Source organism: Pundamilia nyererei, unplaced genomic scaffold, assembly GCF_000239375.1.
Source record: "Pundamilia nyererei isolate P.nyererei 1_Seehausen unplaced genomic scaffold, PunNye1.0 scaffold00237, whole genome shotgun sequence".
Lineage (NCBI taxonomy): Eukaryota > Metazoa > Chordata > Actinopteri > Cichliformes > Cichlidae > Pundamilia > Pundamilia nyererei.
In genome coordinates, this window is record NW_005187638.1 from 875,536 (window position 1) to 893,659 (window position 18,124).

At 41.6% G+C, this 18,124-nt stretch overlaps 3 protein-coding genes across 6 annotated transcripts in view; 1 reads left to right on the top strand and 2 right to left on the bottom strand.

Moving 5' to 3' along the window:
- Positions 1-3,562: 3,562 nt before the first annotated feature.
- Positions 3,563-6,244, bottom strand: LOC102197909 (short coiled-coil protein B-like). 3 transcript variants are annotated; one of them, XM_005749129.1, is made up of 4 exons: positions 6,055-6,244; positions 5,408-5,476; positions 5,246-5,326; positions 3,563-4,388 (listed from the first exon to the last, which is right to left on the bottom strand). In XM_005749129.1, exons 2-4 carry the CDS (start codon positions 5,421-5,423, stop codon positions 4,246-4,248), a joined length of 240 nt encoding a protein of 79 aa, XP_005749186.1. In that variant the 5' UTR covers positions 5,424-5,476; positions 6,055-6,244; the 3' UTR covers positions 3,563-4,245. The 3 variants fall into 3 exon arrangements, with proteins under 3 accessions (XP_005749186.1, XP_005749185.1, XP_005749187.1); XM_005749128.1 differs by lacking the exon at positions 6,055-6,244 and adding an exon at positions 5,662-6,046; XM_005749130.2 differs by lacking the exon at positions 6,055-6,244 and adding an exon at positions 5,610-5,669.
- Positions 6,245-6,701: 457 nt separating this feature from the next.
- Positions 6,702-9,321, bottom strand: mgst2 (microsomal glutathione S-transferase 2). The gene is made up of 4 exons (XM_005749127.2): positions 9,157-9,321; positions 7,436-7,535; positions 6,983-7,135; positions 6,702-6,865 (listed from the first exon to the last, which is right to left on the bottom strand). Exons 1-4 carry the CDS (start codon positions 9,215-9,217, stop codon positions 6,763-6,765), a joined length of 417 nt encoding a protein of 138 aa, XP_005749184.1. The 5' UTR covers positions 9,218-9,321; the 3' UTR covers positions 6,702-6,762.
- A 2,782-nt stretch (positions 9,322-12,103) lies between these two features.
- The window catches only part of setd7 (SET domain containing 7, histone lysine methyltransferase), a 9,796-nt gene continuing 3,775 nt past the window's right edge, over positions 12,104-18,124 (top strand). The window contains exons 1-6 of one of the 2 annotated variants that reach the window (XM_005749131.2): positions 12,113-12,244; positions 14,423-14,552; positions 15,624-15,825; positions 15,927-16,116; positions 17,102-17,183; positions 17,279-17,396. In XM_005749131.2, coding sequence (XP_005749188.1) covers positions 12,148-12,244; positions 14,423-14,552; positions 15,624-15,825; positions 15,927-16,116; positions 17,102-17,183; positions 17,279-17,396 — 819 coding nt within the window. In that variant the 5' untranslated portion in view covers positions 12,113-12,147. Of the gene's footprint in view, positions 12,245-14,422; positions 14,553-15,623; positions 15,826-15,904; positions 16,117-17,101; positions 17,184-17,278; positions 17,397-18,124 lie in introns of those variants that run through there. The other variant, XM_013914921.1, reaches the window with a different exon arrangement.

Sequence of the window (18,124 nt, forward strand, 5' to 3'; positions counted from 1 at the left end):
TCAAAATTCGTACTTGTAACTTGCAGGGTTTTTTTGGCTAAGTCCACACACAAATCTTTTTTACAAGTACAAAATATTTCTGACCACATTTTGAGCCCATAGTTTCAGACTACCTTCAGTTCCTGTTAAATCAAACAGGAATATTCATTAAAAACAGATCAGGTAGAAAACCAGGCTTGTTGTACAACCGGTCTGACCTCTTACTCTCTTCCTATGAAGTATGAGGTCAGACTGGAAAGAACAGAAATAATATAGAAAAAAAATTATGACGAAACGCCCTTATTGAGCTCCGCTGTTACTTTCACAACTGGGCTTGTGGTGGCATGCAGACGTTCAATCACACAGCAGCTAGTCTGACTGAAGTTATTCTGAGGTGCACCAAGTTGTTTCAACATATACCTCATGCGTGCAGGTTTCCCTGCAATGACTCGGTCTGTGAAAATCTACAAAGCTCAGTTTTTCTTTGTGTTACTTGTTAACCTAAACAATAAGCCAGGAAGAGGCGGGTGGTGGCGTCAGTGGATGCTGTGTGTGGTTAACACTTTTCTTTTTCTTTCTGTCTGTCAGATACTCATTAAAGTTTGAAGACCACAGACAAGAAGGAAACTCTCACTCAGGCTGATTAGTGTGCCACCTGCTTCACAAAGACTTTGTCTACATGGACGTCCAATAAAAGGCTTACATGTGCCTAAACTGCCTGTTATGTGAATAAGGATGGATGGAAGTGTCCAAATTGGCCACAGTGGTGGCTCATATTACCCAAACGTTTCACTGATGTAACACCAGAGCTATTCACTGAGTAAATTACTGCACTATTCTATTTTTGTTACAAATAAAGAATACCCGGTATCAAGTTGTCTTGTAAGGATTTCATTTCAGCTCTTTGTTTAAAAACGCAAAACAGGTTCTTCAAAGTCCAAAGAATCCCCTGCAGCGACAGCACTCTTTAGTTTGATGCTCAAAGATGTCAAGTTTCATCTCATCATGCATCTGATACAGGCCATTCCTATAGGCTGTCCAAGTATGGTGACACTCTATATTTTACTTGACGCAAGCAAAATCCAGCATTAAAGCATGCAGAGGATTCTGATGTAGTGTTTGTATCCACAGTCTGATGCTATATGGATGCACAGAAGGTAGCAGCTGCATCAGTTCCCTGAGAGCTAGACACACACTGTAGTTTCTTCTGACTCAATGATACTAATGCACCGCTGATATAAATATAACCGAGCAAAATATTTTGAAATTCACATCTGCAAAAATTTAATATTGCATTTTTTTTGTTCTTGAGCAGCAGGTCTCCAGGCTTTCTGGGGGCCTTTCTTTGGATAGTGGTGTTTGATACTGGTCACTTTCACTCTAGTCCTTTAACTGACCACTTCCAGAGAAATCTTTTGTTTGTTAAGCCACTTAGCATAAATCTATGAACCATTCAAGCATGAGAAAGGCACCAAACTCGAGATGATCCAGTGTTGTTTAGACCAGCGGTCCCCGACCTTTTTTGCGCCATGGACCGGTTTAATGTCAGACAACATTTTCACGGACCAGTCTTTAAGCTGTCGCAGATAAACACAACAAAATAAAATGATACGACCAAGACAAAATCTGTGGTATCTTGTAAATATAATAATAAATGCAAATTCACTGTAATTGTGTAACTTTGTTAGTCCTTTATTTTATTAGTCCTCCTGAAATGCGCCAACAACACTGAGAGTAGCATCCTCCTCTCTGCCCCTTAATGCTCTCTGGTCGCTATGGTAACGTGTAAATATTTCTTTCAAAATAAGACACATAGTCACAAAGCAAATATAAGGCACATGAAAATATATCGAAAAGTTATAACACACAGGAAAAGACCCAGGGAATCAAAGTTGACCATAAAAACAACTCAGATGTAACACTGTAGCAAAGATACTATTTTAAATTGCATCTTTGTCATCATTTGTACATATTCTTCTCGTTATTATTATATAGTTGAATATACCAAAATAGTTTCTTTCCTTTTTTTAGTTTGACCACCTTTCTGTGTTCTTATTCATACACCAGCTGTTAAATGCATAATGGATGGTATCAGGTCCTGGTGAACACCTTTAGTTGACTCCGTGAGCGGCAAATAAAACAAAGAGATTGTTAGCTCAAGAAATATCACTTAGAAACGTCATGAAAAGATCGTAACTTTATTTAACTAAGACTTGCCAAGTCAAACTGGCAATCGAACAAAATGTAAACAGTATACAGCATGGTTAAAGAGAAGTTCATCAATCAGCGCACACAGGCTCAAATCAAAATGACACATCATGGTTTTAGCTGTGAACTCAAACAGTGCCACTAGTGTTGTTTAATCCCAACCCGAGCAGCAAGAAAGAGGAAGTGACATCACGCTGAAATGACAAAGACCAGGGGTTTGGAACTAAAGTAGCCATTCAAAGATCCACTGGAGCTGTAGCAATGGCAGCAACACTGACTCAGAATTAAAACAAGGTGTGTCAATCCATCTTAGATCAAGCCAAGCTCCTCACTAACAAGTATCGAGAGCAGAAGACAGAATTTAATGTAAACACTTCAACATCTGTGGTGTGGAAGTTTTCTTTTTGTGTGTCAGGCCTGTGTGCAGCGCTCAGGAGCAGTAACGTCACCGGTATTTTCAAAGCATCATCTGAACTGTGACAACTGTAATCCAGTGTCAGTTCTTCGGTGATGCCTTCCTGTGTATCAGAAGATCTGCAGGAGGTGTAACACTAACCACACTGACTGGAAGCTAATCTATTATTCTTGTTTCCGCTGATTTACATCTGTGAGCACCGAATACATGAAAACACCGAGACTTTTGTCACACTCACAGAATAGCCATATAAAAGCAAACCATTATTTATTTAATGACTCCAAAACGTACATGCAGTACAGCTCACAAGACTGCTGCCCCTCAGCAGGCTTCCTAAAGGTGGAAACCTAACCACGAGTTCAGCTTGTTTGCTGATACACAAAAGGCCAGTGTAAGATTGCACTTTTGTCTTTGCTTTGTATGTGTGCAAAATGCCAAAAAACAAAGTCTGAATATATGAACATGGCACAAAAGCTGAGCTCTTACGTCTTCTGAAACTCAAAGCAGTCACCGTCGCTTAAACAGGAAGCCCGTCTTACACACTGATTGGGTCTGGTTTCTTTGTTTACATCAACACATTACACAACAGGATTCTAGAAAGTCTAGTTCCAGGTATCTCACCGGTTTCCTGTTTGTGTGCCACGAGTTTGCAAACATAACTGAACTGACTAACTGTGATGTCCACAGAGTTGGTGTTACAGTTAACCAGGTGACAGCTGCTTGAATCCTATCTCATCATTTAGATGTTCCAGAAGAACAAATGGGATTGACAGTGTCGTGTAGAAGTGTTCCTCCAACTTCCTGAGGTCTTTTACATATTTGTCACACTTACATGTTTCAGATCAAACAAACGCTCATATTAGACAAAGATAACCAGAGCAAATATAAAATGTAGTTTTTAAATGATTATTAGATTATTTAAGGGAAATAAACGATACAAACCCACCTTTCTGTCCCTACTTATGGTTATTACCCCCAAAGACCAAATAACTGGTTGTGCAACAACTGCTGTCAATTATTTGTGTTAAGTGGCAACGAGTGTCTCACATCACTCAATCGGATCAAGTCGGGATTACTTTTCTCACATAGGTTGGTTTGCACAGCTTTAACATGTGTAACGATCATTTAAAAACTGCATTTTTCTCATTTCAAAGTCTAACTTTTGATGATCTGTAACAAATATGCAAAGAAAATAAGAACTTAGGAAAGTGCTAAACACCTCACAGAACCGTACTTTATGAAACAGGACTCATTATGTGGGAAAAACAGCAAAGCATGTTTTCCTTCTGTAGACTTGCACAGATTTCAGGCACTCAGATATCAGAAGAGGATTCAGGCCAGCTGTCCTTCCTGACACAGCTGAAGTGTGTGTCAGCTCGTGAGTTAGGTTTAATATTAATGTGCAGCTCTGGATCAGGTCTCCCTTTCTTCTTTTTCTTCTGGACATTCTCTTTTAATGAATGCAACACTGGCCACTGCAGCCACATTACGAAAACAACAAATTCCCTTATTTGCACATGTTCGAGACAGAAACGGGTTTCAGCAGTATTAAAGGGTCCGTGAGTCCAGTCCTCTGGTACGCTCTGGGCTCTGTTAGGGACGGTGGAGGGGTGGATTTAGGTCAGGCCTCTCTGAAGGTCTCCTTACTTTCGTTTGCTCTTGGTGTCAGTGGTCTGAAAGACACTGGAAGCCGACATGAGGTTCTCAATGTACTGACCCAGGACCTGGTTCTCCGACTTCAGCTTCAGGTTCTCTTCCTTTACAGCATCGACTCGGGCAGACAGGTCTGAACACGTCAACAAAAACATCAGTCAACCATACAGGAATGTGGAAACTACAAGGGTGGTAAACGTATTCATTACAGTTTAAAACATCATCATTATCCAAGAATCCATTAAAAAAACATTTATAGCTCATTCATAGTTCAGCAAACACTGTTATGTTAGGTGCACCTATTCTGTGTTTCCTTCATTTCTGTCACACCTCCTGATCTCTCCAAACACAAAATAAATGTGTGTGTCTGTTCACACAACACATCTCAGTGCTGCACGTGCAACAGGGAAATTATATTTAACCATAATAAGAAGATTTGTATTGATTCAGAAAGTAAGGCAATCGCTGAGGCCACCATCGACCACTGACTTGGCGTGAAACACCAAGGACTTTGTCCACACTGCAGAGACTGTAGGGTTGTGTTGAAGTCACCTTTCCCCACTGATGTTCAAACACTGTGCAACCAGAACTCTCAGAATGAGTTTCTACTATCAGCCAGACGGTGCAGAGTTCAACGGGCCAAACTAAGCTGGTTTAAAAATGAGGCTAAACAGCTCAAATCCACTCTGAGTGATGTAGTGTTGCTGTGTGTTATCAATCTGTGAACATTCTGCTGGCACAGATACATTTATGAGTAACATTCACATAGAGAAATCAACATTCTGATGCTTCCCACTAAAAGCCCATCTACAGTGCGTAAAGTTAGGGGCAACCTTTAAAAATGTAAATGCACAATTTCATCTACAAACCCAGCGTGACATGAAGCTGCAACACGAGTCTAAGCCACCCCACAAGAAACCTTACAGTTTATATTTAAAACATTCCTTTTCCATTTTAGCAGGTAACAGCTGTGAGGCTGCACGTGCCTACCCTCTAAAGTGTGCTGAAGCTCCAACACCTGGTTGATGAGCCTGGTCTTCTCTTCCAGCTCAGCCTGGTTCTCCATGTCACCTGCAGCAGGCGAACGGAGCCGTCAGGCGCAGGAAAGAGTGAACATGCACACTGTGGAGGGGTGTGTGTGTGTTGTCTCACCATCCTCTGAGCTCATGGTGAAGTACTCGTCTTCCTTTTTGGAATGCAGGGCTGCGACTCTCGGGGACACTGCAGGAACATTTGACAGTTAAATATCTGTAAGTTAGCTTATCCACTGTTTGTAACAAAAGCTACGCATGCTTGAAAACGACCGTACAGCTTTTTACACGTATGTTACACAACGTGATGAAATGCTGTTTACCAAAACTGCTCTGGGCAGCTGCCTCAGCTGTCACATGGCAGTAAACGCTTACATTTTGTTGTCATGCGGTGCACACAATTCTTTTTAATCATCACTTTTGCCACACCTATAATAATAACAACACATTTTAACAAGAGTTTATTATTCTCAGCACACCAGTGCAGCGCCGTGACTAAGAGACAGTGCCTACAACAGCGTTAATAATGCTAACAGCTAACCCCTAAGACCGCTTGTTTGTCTGGTATCGGACCCTTCTAAAGGTCACGTGAACCACGGGTATTTTTTAAAACTGATCAAAGAGACCAGCTGGCCAAAGTAAACCACACCGTGCTAACAGTGTGGTGCTAACTAGCTGCTGCTATGCTAATAACCGTTAGCCGGAGGCTATTTAAAATTAGCCGCCACACGCAGTTAGGTATAAGCCGTAAAATGAAAGGACCCATACCCAGCGACGTGAAAAACAAACGTTGCAGCGCTAAATATCGATAGGAAAATTAAAGACTAGCGTAATTCAGCACAGCTTGAATGTTCTCGGCAGTGCTAGAATTCATTGGATATTATCAGGCACTTGCACCTCACAGCCGCCAGGGGGCGCCGTACACCCCGCTGGGACAAACAATAGAACGACATCATAGTTCATCTCCCCCCCCCTTTTTTTTCCACTGTTTGCAGTTATTTCATTGTACCACAGTTCTTGCCGGAAACAACACTTAAGGTGTTGCACACTTGAAGGTAAATCGCTTAAAGCCACTCCTTTTTTGAAGTTGGAAAATGCTGTTTTAGATAAGCTATGCAGGCCATGGTCACACAGTTAAATCTAACAGATATTTATGCTATTATATGTCTTTGTTCCAAGATTATATTAATGAATAAAAACCAAGCTAAAAGTATAGAGAAAGAAAATAGTTAACTCGAAAAGTAAAACTGAAAAGTTAATCGTAAATACACACATAGTATAATAATAAGGAAACATATACAGCACCGAATCAAACACTGAAACTAATTTAGAAACAACAACAACTGAACATGTAAACCTACTCTAAACTATAAAGAACTGAAAATATAAACATTGGAAAATAATTTTATAAAAACTTCTACCAAATACAAATAACTTTATTTGTTGGTTTGCACAGTTTGATGACATTTTTCAAAGTTAGATAAGAAAGTATTTGTATAGTATTCCACGCAGCACTCCAATCGAACCCAGCAGGGACAGAATGCCGAGGACAACCAAATTCAGAATAAAGCCAGGTAACCTACAAACCAGAAAGTACTCAGTCAGCGTGCTGTAATAGGTCAAACATCAGATACTTTAGAGTCAGCGCTGCCACCATGTGCTTTTAAGTATTTGATATTTTAGTATCATGAAAGACCTTTTCTTGGGGGACGTGATATATCCACTGAAATACATCTGTCGAGCGACCATGTACACTAGCCCTCCTGCAGCTGCAATCACCTCACTGAAGAAGGTACCACAGGTCCACATCGACACCAGGAAGAGAGGGTAGAACTCCACACAGTTCTGACTGAGAACAAACACAGGTAATGTTAGGACATCCTTGGAGCTCCACCTTGTCCCTACTCTGACTGCAGATCAGCTCCCTCCGCCACACTGCTGCTCACTGATTGTCAGCTCTCTTCTTAACCTAGCTTCAGAAACTCCTTTGAATAACTTCATGGTGTGGTACCAGTAAACTGTTTCTCCATTCCTCAGGCATTCTCTCCCATATCACTCTGTAATCAGACTACTACTTTAAAGTAGTCTGTTTAAACTAGTTTTACCCTTCAGTTCATTTGACTATAGCATTACAATCAGGTCTTCTTACTGTGCACGGAATGTCCTCTCAAATTCTGGAGGTCCAGTGACAACAGGAGGTACGATGTTGTAAGCCATCCTGGATCTTCCTACCCGCCGAGCCAGGTAGCCTGAGAGGAGACAGTGACAGAGGTTTCTTTACATGTTTCTTTGTACAATTCACAAGTATATTTCCTATTTTAGCCACCTAATTTTTTTTTTTGCACAGTTTAATAAATTGTAGATTTTGTTTTCAAGGGATAAAATTGAACATTGGAACAAAATCCAAGCCATGAATGTCTCTCTGTAGACCACCATGATAAAACTGACCAAGCTCCATGAAGTGTCAGTTGAACAGCAGGCACTTCTCAGCTCCTCTGTCTCAAAGCAGATTCGTAGTTGTCCAAATGCTCTACAGAGTCTAGATTCTACCCAGAAGAATATTCTGAGCTTCATGGTGAGCCGTGGTGTTCGCATTATCATGTTTTTGACATTCTCCTCAGAATGATTCCACATTAGAAAATGCATCAACAATAGCCATGATCAAGAATTCCGGTTAACACTGGCCTGGTGATAGTTAAACCTGCACACAGTTTTTCTGGGCGAAGAAACGCTTGAAGCCACATTAAAGGCCCACAAGAATCAAAGTCTGAAAATACTATAAGAATACTATACTTAAAACACGGCAACATATACTGTTCAACATATGTGCAAAAAGTGGAGATTGCTCAGTATAAATCAATAAACTAGTATAAAGGGGAGGACCTTCTATCACTGTGCCATTGAGAGCATCCTCACTGGATGCATCACCACCTGGTATGGCAACAGCACCGCCTACAACTGCAAAGCTCTCCAGCGAGTAGTGCGGTGCTCTGAACGGATAATTGGAGGTGAGCTTCCCTCCCTCCAAGACATCTACAGGAAGCGCTGCCTGAGGAAAGCGGGAGGATCATCAAGGACTCCAGTCACCCCAGCATAAACTGTTCAGACTGCTTCCATCAGGAAGGAGGTTCTGCAGCATCCGGTCCCGTACCAGCAGACTGAGAGACAGCTTCTTCCACCAGGCCATCAGACTGCTGAACACTTCATAGACACCTCAGCTTCACTACTGGAACTTCAACATTATGCACTCCATACTGTACAGTAATGCCACTGTTTTGCACAATATCCAACTAACAACCTCTATATTTTATATATTTATGTTATTGTTTACTCTATTTAATTTGTAAAATATGTGCACACACACACACACACACGTAGACATACATATTTAGTATACACATTCAGTAATGTGCATACACTCTTATATTGTACACATATTTCTTCATATAATTCTCAGATTTAGCCATTCTCATATTTGCTTATGTTATTGTACTTTGCACACCTCTGTTGCTTGTGAAGCTCGCACACAAGAATTTCACTCGCATGTGCTGTACCAGTGTACCTGCACATGTGATGTGACAATAAAAGTGATTTGATTTGATAAATGCACACATTTAAAATAATAAGGATGTTGTTTGCATTTAGAATGTATGTGCTTTTCTGTGTGGGAAACCATGTTCAAGCTGCTGACAAGAGGAAATCCGCATAGATGTGATCTGATGATCACTAAATGAGTGGAGTGCTAAGTGTAAAACTTGCCTAGTCTTGCTGTTGCACAGTACCTACACAGGAGTGGGAAACCACACCCACACAAGTTGGGACAATACTTTGACATGCACAACATCCATTAAGCTGCTGTGTTTTACTTACCCATGTGCAGAACTGACAGCAGGGACACTGCAGCCAACAAAAGAGGGGAGTCCGCTTCCATCAGACTGTTGGGAAAAAACAGCCGTCCTCACAGTTTGCTCCTAAACACAAAGTCAGCTTTACATAACAAATAGGAGGTACTTCCTGGGGCAAAGGGACTTTAGCACATCCCACAAGTTGTGCAAGTAAGAAAGTCCCGTGACTCTTGTGCAGCTAAAGATCTGCCATGAGTGGGCAGGGCTCTCTATGAACTCTATCACTAACACTCCACAAGAAAAACCTGGCGAAAACTTGAATACCTGCTGTTAGTTTATCATCAGCATATCATACAGTCATATATGCACATGTATAAATGCATGCACAGAACTGAACAATTAAAGTGTGATGGTCCTTAATTACAGTGGCTCCAGCTTCATTTATCATGCCACTGTATACCACGCACTGTTATCAGTGTGAGTTTATTCTGGAGGCCTGGCACTGTAGGGGGGGCATTTCTTAGAGCACAGTCCAGGGGTCGGCAACCTGTGGCTCCGCGTGGTTTGAAAAAATATATAAGTATTTAACTGAAGTGTATTTTATTTGTGTTAGTTCTTTTTTAACTTCTAGTTGTAAATTGGAAGATTCTCGTGGTCTTCAAATATCAAAATAAAATCATATGTTATTATTTTTAATCGCTCAAAATAAGCGTCACACTCGCATAAACCATATCAGCCGAAATGCCCTGCATTTGTGGAGACTGTCAACCCCAGGCAGGCCAAGTATGGAGCTTCGGATCCACATACGTATGTGAGCAGCTGTTCTCCACCATGAACTACGGTAAAAACAAACAGCGCTCACGCCTCACAGACGGCAGCTTACAGTCCTGCGTAAAGATGAAGTGACTTCGTACAGCCCCGATTTGCAGACGCTGTGCGCCATGGCAGACCCAGCGATGTTTGCATGTACATGCTGTTTTTCTTTATTGAACATTTTTACACATTGTTGCTGTAGCCACACAGTCGACACAACAGCAGAGAGAGCACAGACTTTAAGCCGGGGGGGGCTTGATTGCGGATGCCGCTCAGGTGCGTCCGCCTCCCCTGTAGCGTGCAGACCACGCCCCGCCACACACGTCAACCACTTAAAATAAACATTTATACAGATATTTTGCAAATATTTCTTTTTCTCTTTTTTTTTTAGCAGTTGAGTGAATTTTTCCAATTACTTTTAAAATTCAGCTCAACGCTACAGTTTTTGTTTGGTATATGAATAATTTAAGTTCAGCTTTTTAATTCATTTAAAAGAGACCTTCAACTGTCTTTCCTTTGTGTTATATTTTTTAAGAGTTCAAAATGTGTTCATTCCATAAATAAAATTTAATTTTCTCTGTAGCAGTTCATTGATTTCATAAGCAACACAATACACAATACAGGTGTATACAAGGCACAACAATAACAGTGTTATCTTCATTTTAGATGACAAAAAGTATTTGCGGCTCCCAGTGTTTTCTTTTCTGTGGAAACTGGGTCCAAATGGTAGACAAAAGTCCGTCGAGACCAAGACCACGTAAAAGTGGTCTTGAGACCAAGACCGGTCTCGAGACATCCAACTCTACCAAATGGCTCTTTGGGTGTTGCTGACCCCTGGCATAGTCTGTATAAACTGCAATTGTATGTGAATGCTACGACAAAATATAATGTATGTATTTAATGTTTGAGAAATGAATGATTACATCTGTATGGAAGCTTTCACCACATATTTTTTGTTTGGACATAGTGGTGATTGGTTGATTTTAGTGGATTTGTAGGTGAAAGAAAATTGATAATGAGAAGATGTTGGGTAGGTATGGACATGAGAGTAAGAGGATGACATAAAGGAATGTTAATGAATCAGGAAGTATAAGGAGGAAGTGAGGGCAGCTGTGGAAAGGTAGTGAGTCCTGATGATTTACATGTGGAGGTATAGAGATGTCTGAGAAACAGGGCAGTGGACTTTTAAACCAGATTATTTAACACAGTTTTGGAAAGGACGCCTGAGGAACGAAGAAGAAGTGTTCTGGTACTGATCTTCAACAAGGATGCAGCTATAGGAAAATCAAGCTGATGAGCCATACAACGAAGTAGAAGCTAGAGAGGTGACGGTCAGCGAGCAGCAGTAGGGCTTCATGCAGAGAAACAGTGTTGAGAGAGTTCATGAAGACGTACAAAGAAGGCAGGTGTAACACTGAAGCTGCAAGTAGATGTAGGGAATGGTTGAAATACCAGGAGTCAACCATGTAAAGAGGCATTTTATAGAGAGGTGATGGAGAGATTGTTACAGAAGGATAGGAGTTAGAGTGAATGGGTGGATTTACAAAATGGGAGTAGGACCTGTTATGATGTTTGGTTTGGAAGTGATGCCACTGACAAAAAGACAGGTGGCAGAGCTGAAGGGGCTTTTCACCTGGGAGTGACCGGCACTGACAACATTAGAAATGACCACATCAGAGGGACAGCTCAGGTGGACTGCTTTGGAGATGAAGCTGAGCAAGTTTGCACATGCATGTTGACAATGAAGTCGCCCGGCACAAGGAAAAGAGGAAGACCACACAGGACGTTCATAGATGTAGTAATGGAGGACACGCTGGTGTGACAGAAAAGGTTAGGGTGAGATGGCCTTTTCTTCTTCTTAGTGCAGAAAGAAGAAGAAAACGTGACCTTATAGCTATAATGGCTATTTTGTAGAAAACCCCACTTTGAGCAGCGACGGCTAAGAAATGCCATTAAATGTTTACAGAAATTCTTTATGTAAATGTTGGCTCTACTGGGGGGATCTAAGTGCACTGTCAGTTTATTTACTCTTATGATTTTTTTTATTAAAGTAAGCTCGTTGAGATTTCTTATTTTTAATAATAACCTACTAGTTTTAAACACGCTATATTTCCGTGCAAATATAATGAAATGCCCACGAAACGTGTGGCATGTGAAAAAAGGTGTCCCCGGTTGTCATGTTACCGTCCCCAAACGACGCCACATGGGTGGCAGGAAAAGCAGTCGAAGCCGTGGTGCGGTCACAGCGGTCTCCTGCAGCATGGACAGCGACGATGAAAATGTAGAAGAGGTTGTAGAAGGTACGTAACCTCTGCCATTCGTGCCGTGTACGCGTGAACGACTGCATTTGCACCGCGGAGAAGGTATTCTCAGCACTTTGGCTGAGTGGTGTCGATTCTCTTTAAACAAATCTTCATGAGTGGATCTGTCGGCGGGCCTGCTCGGGAGCTCGCAGCGCCAGGCCCTCTGTTTGACAAGGAGATCCGCCGGTCAGGCGCGTGAGGGCGGTGTGTGGGGTATTAGTGCTCCGCTGCCAGCGTGGCTGCTGTGTTTAGTCAGCAGGGCAGGAAGCGCAGAATGACACCAAATGTTACTTTTTGTTGTAGTGCTGCACTCGGTGCTGCGCGTCTTTGTTGTTAAACTAGCACCACCGTTACACGCGGGTTCTTTCTCCCTCGTTCAGAGGCTGGACTGAGATTTCACTGCGTCGGACTAAAGTAGTGCTGTCGCGTTAGGAGACCCGGGCTGAAAACCCCGCTGTGGCGCACACAGTGCTGAAAGCTACGGACCCGAAGCCCCCGTTAGCACGCAGCCCTCACAGAGCTAATCACAGTGCTCTTTCAAAGGAAACCGACTGGACACGCTGTAAGAAGTCAGAAGGTTTAAAAAGCCCCAACACAAAGGGTTTCTACCCACCCCGACTAAATAACTGCCCTCAGAGGTTGAAACGGTTTAACCCGTTTCCCTGACTCAGCACTGCTTTGCACGTTGGAAGTCTGGCCTACTGAATTCTGCAAATACAACGGTATCGTGTTGCGCTGCTGTTTGTTTGCCTCATTTATATTCTAGCTGTAACTTAGTTTCATTTGCTGTAATCTCAGTTATCTACTCACAATTATGTACGAATATGCTGTCAACCAAACTCTCACATAACACATATTAAGAAATGTTATTGTTACTTGGTGGTTGGTTAAAAGTGTGTCGAGTTATTATTGTTGAATTTATTTATTTCCAGGAGTGTAGCTCAGTCAGTGATGTGATTAGCACGTGCAAATGAAGCTTTTATTTCCACTCCAGGGACGTACTGATGCTTCCTTTGCAATAAAATCGATTTTAGTTGGTGTTTTGTCGCCAGCATTGCCGTTTCATTTCCTGACTGAAGTAAAATATTGTAACTGGTTCCGTGTGTCATTAACAACTAATGGGAACTGATTGAATTATTCTTCTCTTCGAGTTTTCTTTGAAAGGAACTTTAGTGCAATTAAACATAGAGGAACAACAGTGTTTGGTGTTTAATTGCATCAGAGCCTGACTGATTTATCAGCAGGCTGATGATATTTGCTGTTTGCCGGATTATCGATGGCTGATAAGAACCTATAACTCCAATAAAAAGAAGAGATGGGAGAAGCACTCAACAACTTTGAGTGGTGATGTTGCAGTTTGTCCATCAGAGGGCACTCTTCAACGTCATTGCTTTTTAATTTGCATTGTCACGATCTTATCACAAAACCTGTGATATTAGAAACCTGGGTTACTAAATCACCAAATATGAGTATCAGTCTTTAAAGAAACAAAAAAACAAACCTTGTATCAGTTGGGGTTTAATTTCTATCGCCGTGTGTAAGGACCAAGTGTTTCTGCTGAGCTATGTCAGCACCACTGAAGAAACCACCTGATGTAACCTGCACTGAACTTCTGGAACATTGAAGGATACTTTGTTTATTGTGAGGATTTTGAAAATAATGACCCATCTATGCTAAATAGACTTTAGGCATCATTTGGTTCATACTTTACAAATCACAACTGATGTTTTGGTTGGATGTAACGGTTAAAGCAAGAGGTTAACAAGTAAGTTGTTGGAGTAGACCGAGAGAGTAAAAAATAGAGATGTCACTGTTAGCAAAAGTGTCCAAAAACAAATTATTAGAGCTCTAGACTGACATGTCCTTTTAGCCAGGTGCCTCTGTAATCATCCACGGGTCTTGTTGCTGCTCCATGAGCGACGTGGCTAAAATGTAACAGTAGATACAGGAAGTGCTTTAGGCGTTTAAGAAAGGAGCTTGAGGACCTCAGCAGAAACCTTTACAGGCTTTATTTGTAGTACTCGTTTAAATCAGCTGAACATGCTTTGTTTAGTATTTTATGGTAGATCCATGAAAACAAATGGATGGGCCTATCTGGGATCTATTTCTATAACCTGATTTCATTAAAAACTCATCCTCATCACACTGAAACATTGTGTCTGCATGAACTTTCAGGTCCATTGGATGAAGATGGTCAGCCCCATGGTTTCTGCACTGTGACCTACTCGTCCAGTGATCGCTTTGAAGGACATTTCACCCATGGAGAGAAAAATGGCAAGGGCAAGTTCTTCTTCTTTGATGGAAGGTACTGTAAACATAACAAACTAAGGACTTAAATAATCTGTTAGGATCACTGACGGGGACGTAAATCTGACATTACTTGAATTAAAAACATTTACTATATCTGACCGCTGTCACTGCCAGATATGAAAGATGTATGTTCTGCGTTTATCTGACAAACGCCTCATTATTGTGGATATATTGGTAATAATAAAAGAAAAGTAAGATTATGCATGTGACAGCAGAGGACATGGCTTTGAACAGCGGTCAGTGTCCTCCAAGGAGAAGAGTGTAACACTGCAGGAGCAGTCAGACGCAGGTATTGTGATAGTGTGCTGTGCGATAAGTGAACATCTGTGTTACTGCAGCTGTGTAATGGCACCTTTCCAAAGCTACGTATGTATTTGCCAATAGAAGGTTTTGAGACTTACTTATTAATATTGTGTTAATGCATGTGTGCTTTTCAGTAGAAAAACAGAGTAAAGTTCTTGAGCATTACAGTTACAAACATTACTGGATTACAGGCAGCGGCATCAGAAGTAAACAAGAAAACAACCACTCTCCTCCTCCAAGTCCAAACATGCAGTACAACACATGACTGAGCGGCTTGCCCCGTAGATGGAATAGATTATTAATGGGACCATTGCAGATATACCAACACAGTCTGATTGTGGGCTGCCAGAAAACCTGTGACCAAACCTGTCCCATGTAATTACAAAACCATCACAGATGTAATTTCCTTTTAAAACTACCCCTAAAATTGTCGTGCAGTATACATTGAGTTATTTTATGCCATACCACCACTACCTCTCTCAAAACAATACCACAGAAATGTGAAAAAGTTTTGTTTGTTCTTTTTTAATAAATGATATCATATGGCTGATATAATGATAATATTGTGTTGTACTTTTTAGAATGTCAGCACTGGTTTTGTTTTTCAGGATGTCCTGAATAAGAAGGACTAGTTAGACAAACCTCAGAAAGAAATACTGGAGACAGAAATAACCTTTGTCTGGCCCAATTCACCTTGAAGATTGAATTTAGACTTCAAATGTAAAAATCTTAATTGCAGTTGTCCTTCTTTTCCCTCTCACAGCACTTTAGAGGGGTTCTATGTAGATGATGCTCTGCAGGGCCAAGGAGTGTACACCTACGAAGATGGGGGCGTCCTCAACGGGACATATGTGGACGGGGAGCTTAATGGGCCTGCTCAGGAGTTCGATGGCGAGGGTCACCTGGTGTTCAAGGGCCAGTACAAAGACAACAACCGCTGTGGGGAATGCTGGGTCTACTACCCTGTGAGTCAGCTTACTGTCTAACTTCTGCTTATACAGAACATAGCAGAAGTATTTCTAACCATGTGTATTGTGCATGTTGGCGTGTACTGTGGTGCGTCTAGGACAGAGGCTGTGTGTTTGGGGAGGTAAACGAGGACGGGGAAATGACTGGTGACTCTGTAGCGTATATCTACCCTGACGGTCGAACGGCTCTATATGGAAGCTTTGTGGATGGGGAGCTCATTGAGGCCCAACTTGCTGCTGTCATCTCCAACCAGACTGGGAGACCACGCTTCGAAATCAGCCCCAATAGTAAGGAGTGATGCCAACGTCCACATTTGTTTGTCGAGACTTTTGTTCAGGAGTTGATGCATTTAATAAGAAATTGCCCTTTTCCTAAAATTGATTATGTTGGATTTTCAAGATGCAAAAGGCTAAAGCGTTAATAGATGTAAATAAATAATAATACATTTATTATCAAGAATCTGTGTTATGGTATAATGCATGATGACATGGATTGTTTCAGTGCAATGTAATATACTGGAAACGTAATGATAGAAACCTCAATCATGTGCACGGGCAAGCTGTTAAATTGTTTAGCAGTTTAATAGCTTGCAGCTTGACAAATGCACCAGACTAAAACATCCCATTTCATAATTTGTACTTCCTGTGTGAAAGTCTCTCCTTTGCATTTTGCTGCACTCTGCCTGGACAGCTTTACTTTCTGCTCCTACCAGGTTTAAGAAGATTAACATATAACCAAGTTCACGGTCCATGGATGCTAATATGAAAGTTTTCAGTTGAGCCAAATTGTGAAACTGTGTTAAAACCTACAAGAGCTGATCTTATGTTCTTGAAAGCTTCCCCTTAAAGTTCTAAAGGATTTATTAAAACTGCTTTAAGTTATACACTAACTTCTTCACATCAACAATATGTGCTGCTCCTCTCTCAGCTGGTCATTGTCCAGAAACGTGAGACACAACAACTATTAATATTTAGGCTAGTTTCAAGAGCCGAAAGCCAGCAGGAGCCATGGATGCAACCGTTTATTTAAGCTGGCTAATGTGACTGAACAGTTCTGAGCTATATGTAGAGGAATTACTGTCACTTTGGTATCATTCTAATTGAAGTTTGTTGTTTTACATTTCACTCATTAACCAATGCTGCCTTGCATGTGCTGTCCACCACCCATGCTCGTGTCATTTCCTCTGGGCTGGTTAATATGGTTCCACTTGTATTTCATGGAGAAAGGCCTGTGGTTAAAGAGTCCCACTAATCTGACAATCTTCTTTTACAGGTCCTGTGTACTCGTATGACAAATCCACATCCACCTGTATCGCCACCCATACTCTGCTTCCAGATCCTTATGAGAGCCAAAGGTAGATACGTTTTATAGGAATCCTGACCAATCACATTGTTCCTCTTGAATTCGTGGTCAGTATTTCATTGTCTTACCCCTGCCTCTGTTTGTCAGAGTGTTTGTGGCAGACTCTACAATCAGAGGAGCAGGACAGGGACTTTTCGCCAAGACAGATGCTGAGGCCAACACTGTGATGGCTTTTTACAATGGAGTACGCATCACCCACTCTGAGGTATGAAACACAGACCACAAACAACGCACCAAGGTCCTTAAGAGTCATCATGTAGCAATTTCAAATATCCAGCAGCCTTGAGGTTTCCATTGATGAAGAATGGACCCACTATCGTTGTGCCCCATATACCACACCAAACCATCACTTTTGTTGTTCCAACAGTCTTGGAGGGATCCATCCAATGTGGGTTAGTGTCAGACCAATAGCGCTGGTTTTGTTTGTTAACACCATTCAAACTGTTCCAGTTTTTGTTTTGCCCATTCTGCAAATTCTGTGGCCGATCTGGGTCATCCTCGCTGAGATGCTGCAGCAGCTGGAGTTTGTAAGGGTGCCATTTGTGAGTAGCTAATATCCGCCGAAGGGACGTTCGACTAATGCCACTCTCCAGCGACATGCGGCGAGTCGCTGTGGGCTCTTGCTGAATGAAGCGAGGACAGCCACTGATGTTTCTTCATCAGTGACAGTTTTCTTGCGTCCACATTCTTGCAAATCCAACACTGAACCAGTTTCACCAAACTTAGCAAGCAGTTTGCTGACTGTAGCATGGGAGATGGGTGGTCTCGTAGGGGGTCTGCATTGAAATCTGCTGCAATGACCCGGTTACTGCGTTCACCAGATATCAACACGATTTCGATCCTCACGTGTTAACCTCTTCGACATGTCAATGGCTGTGAACAAAGAGAAACTTGTAAATAACTCATGAAAGAATAAAGTTACGTTGAAACCAA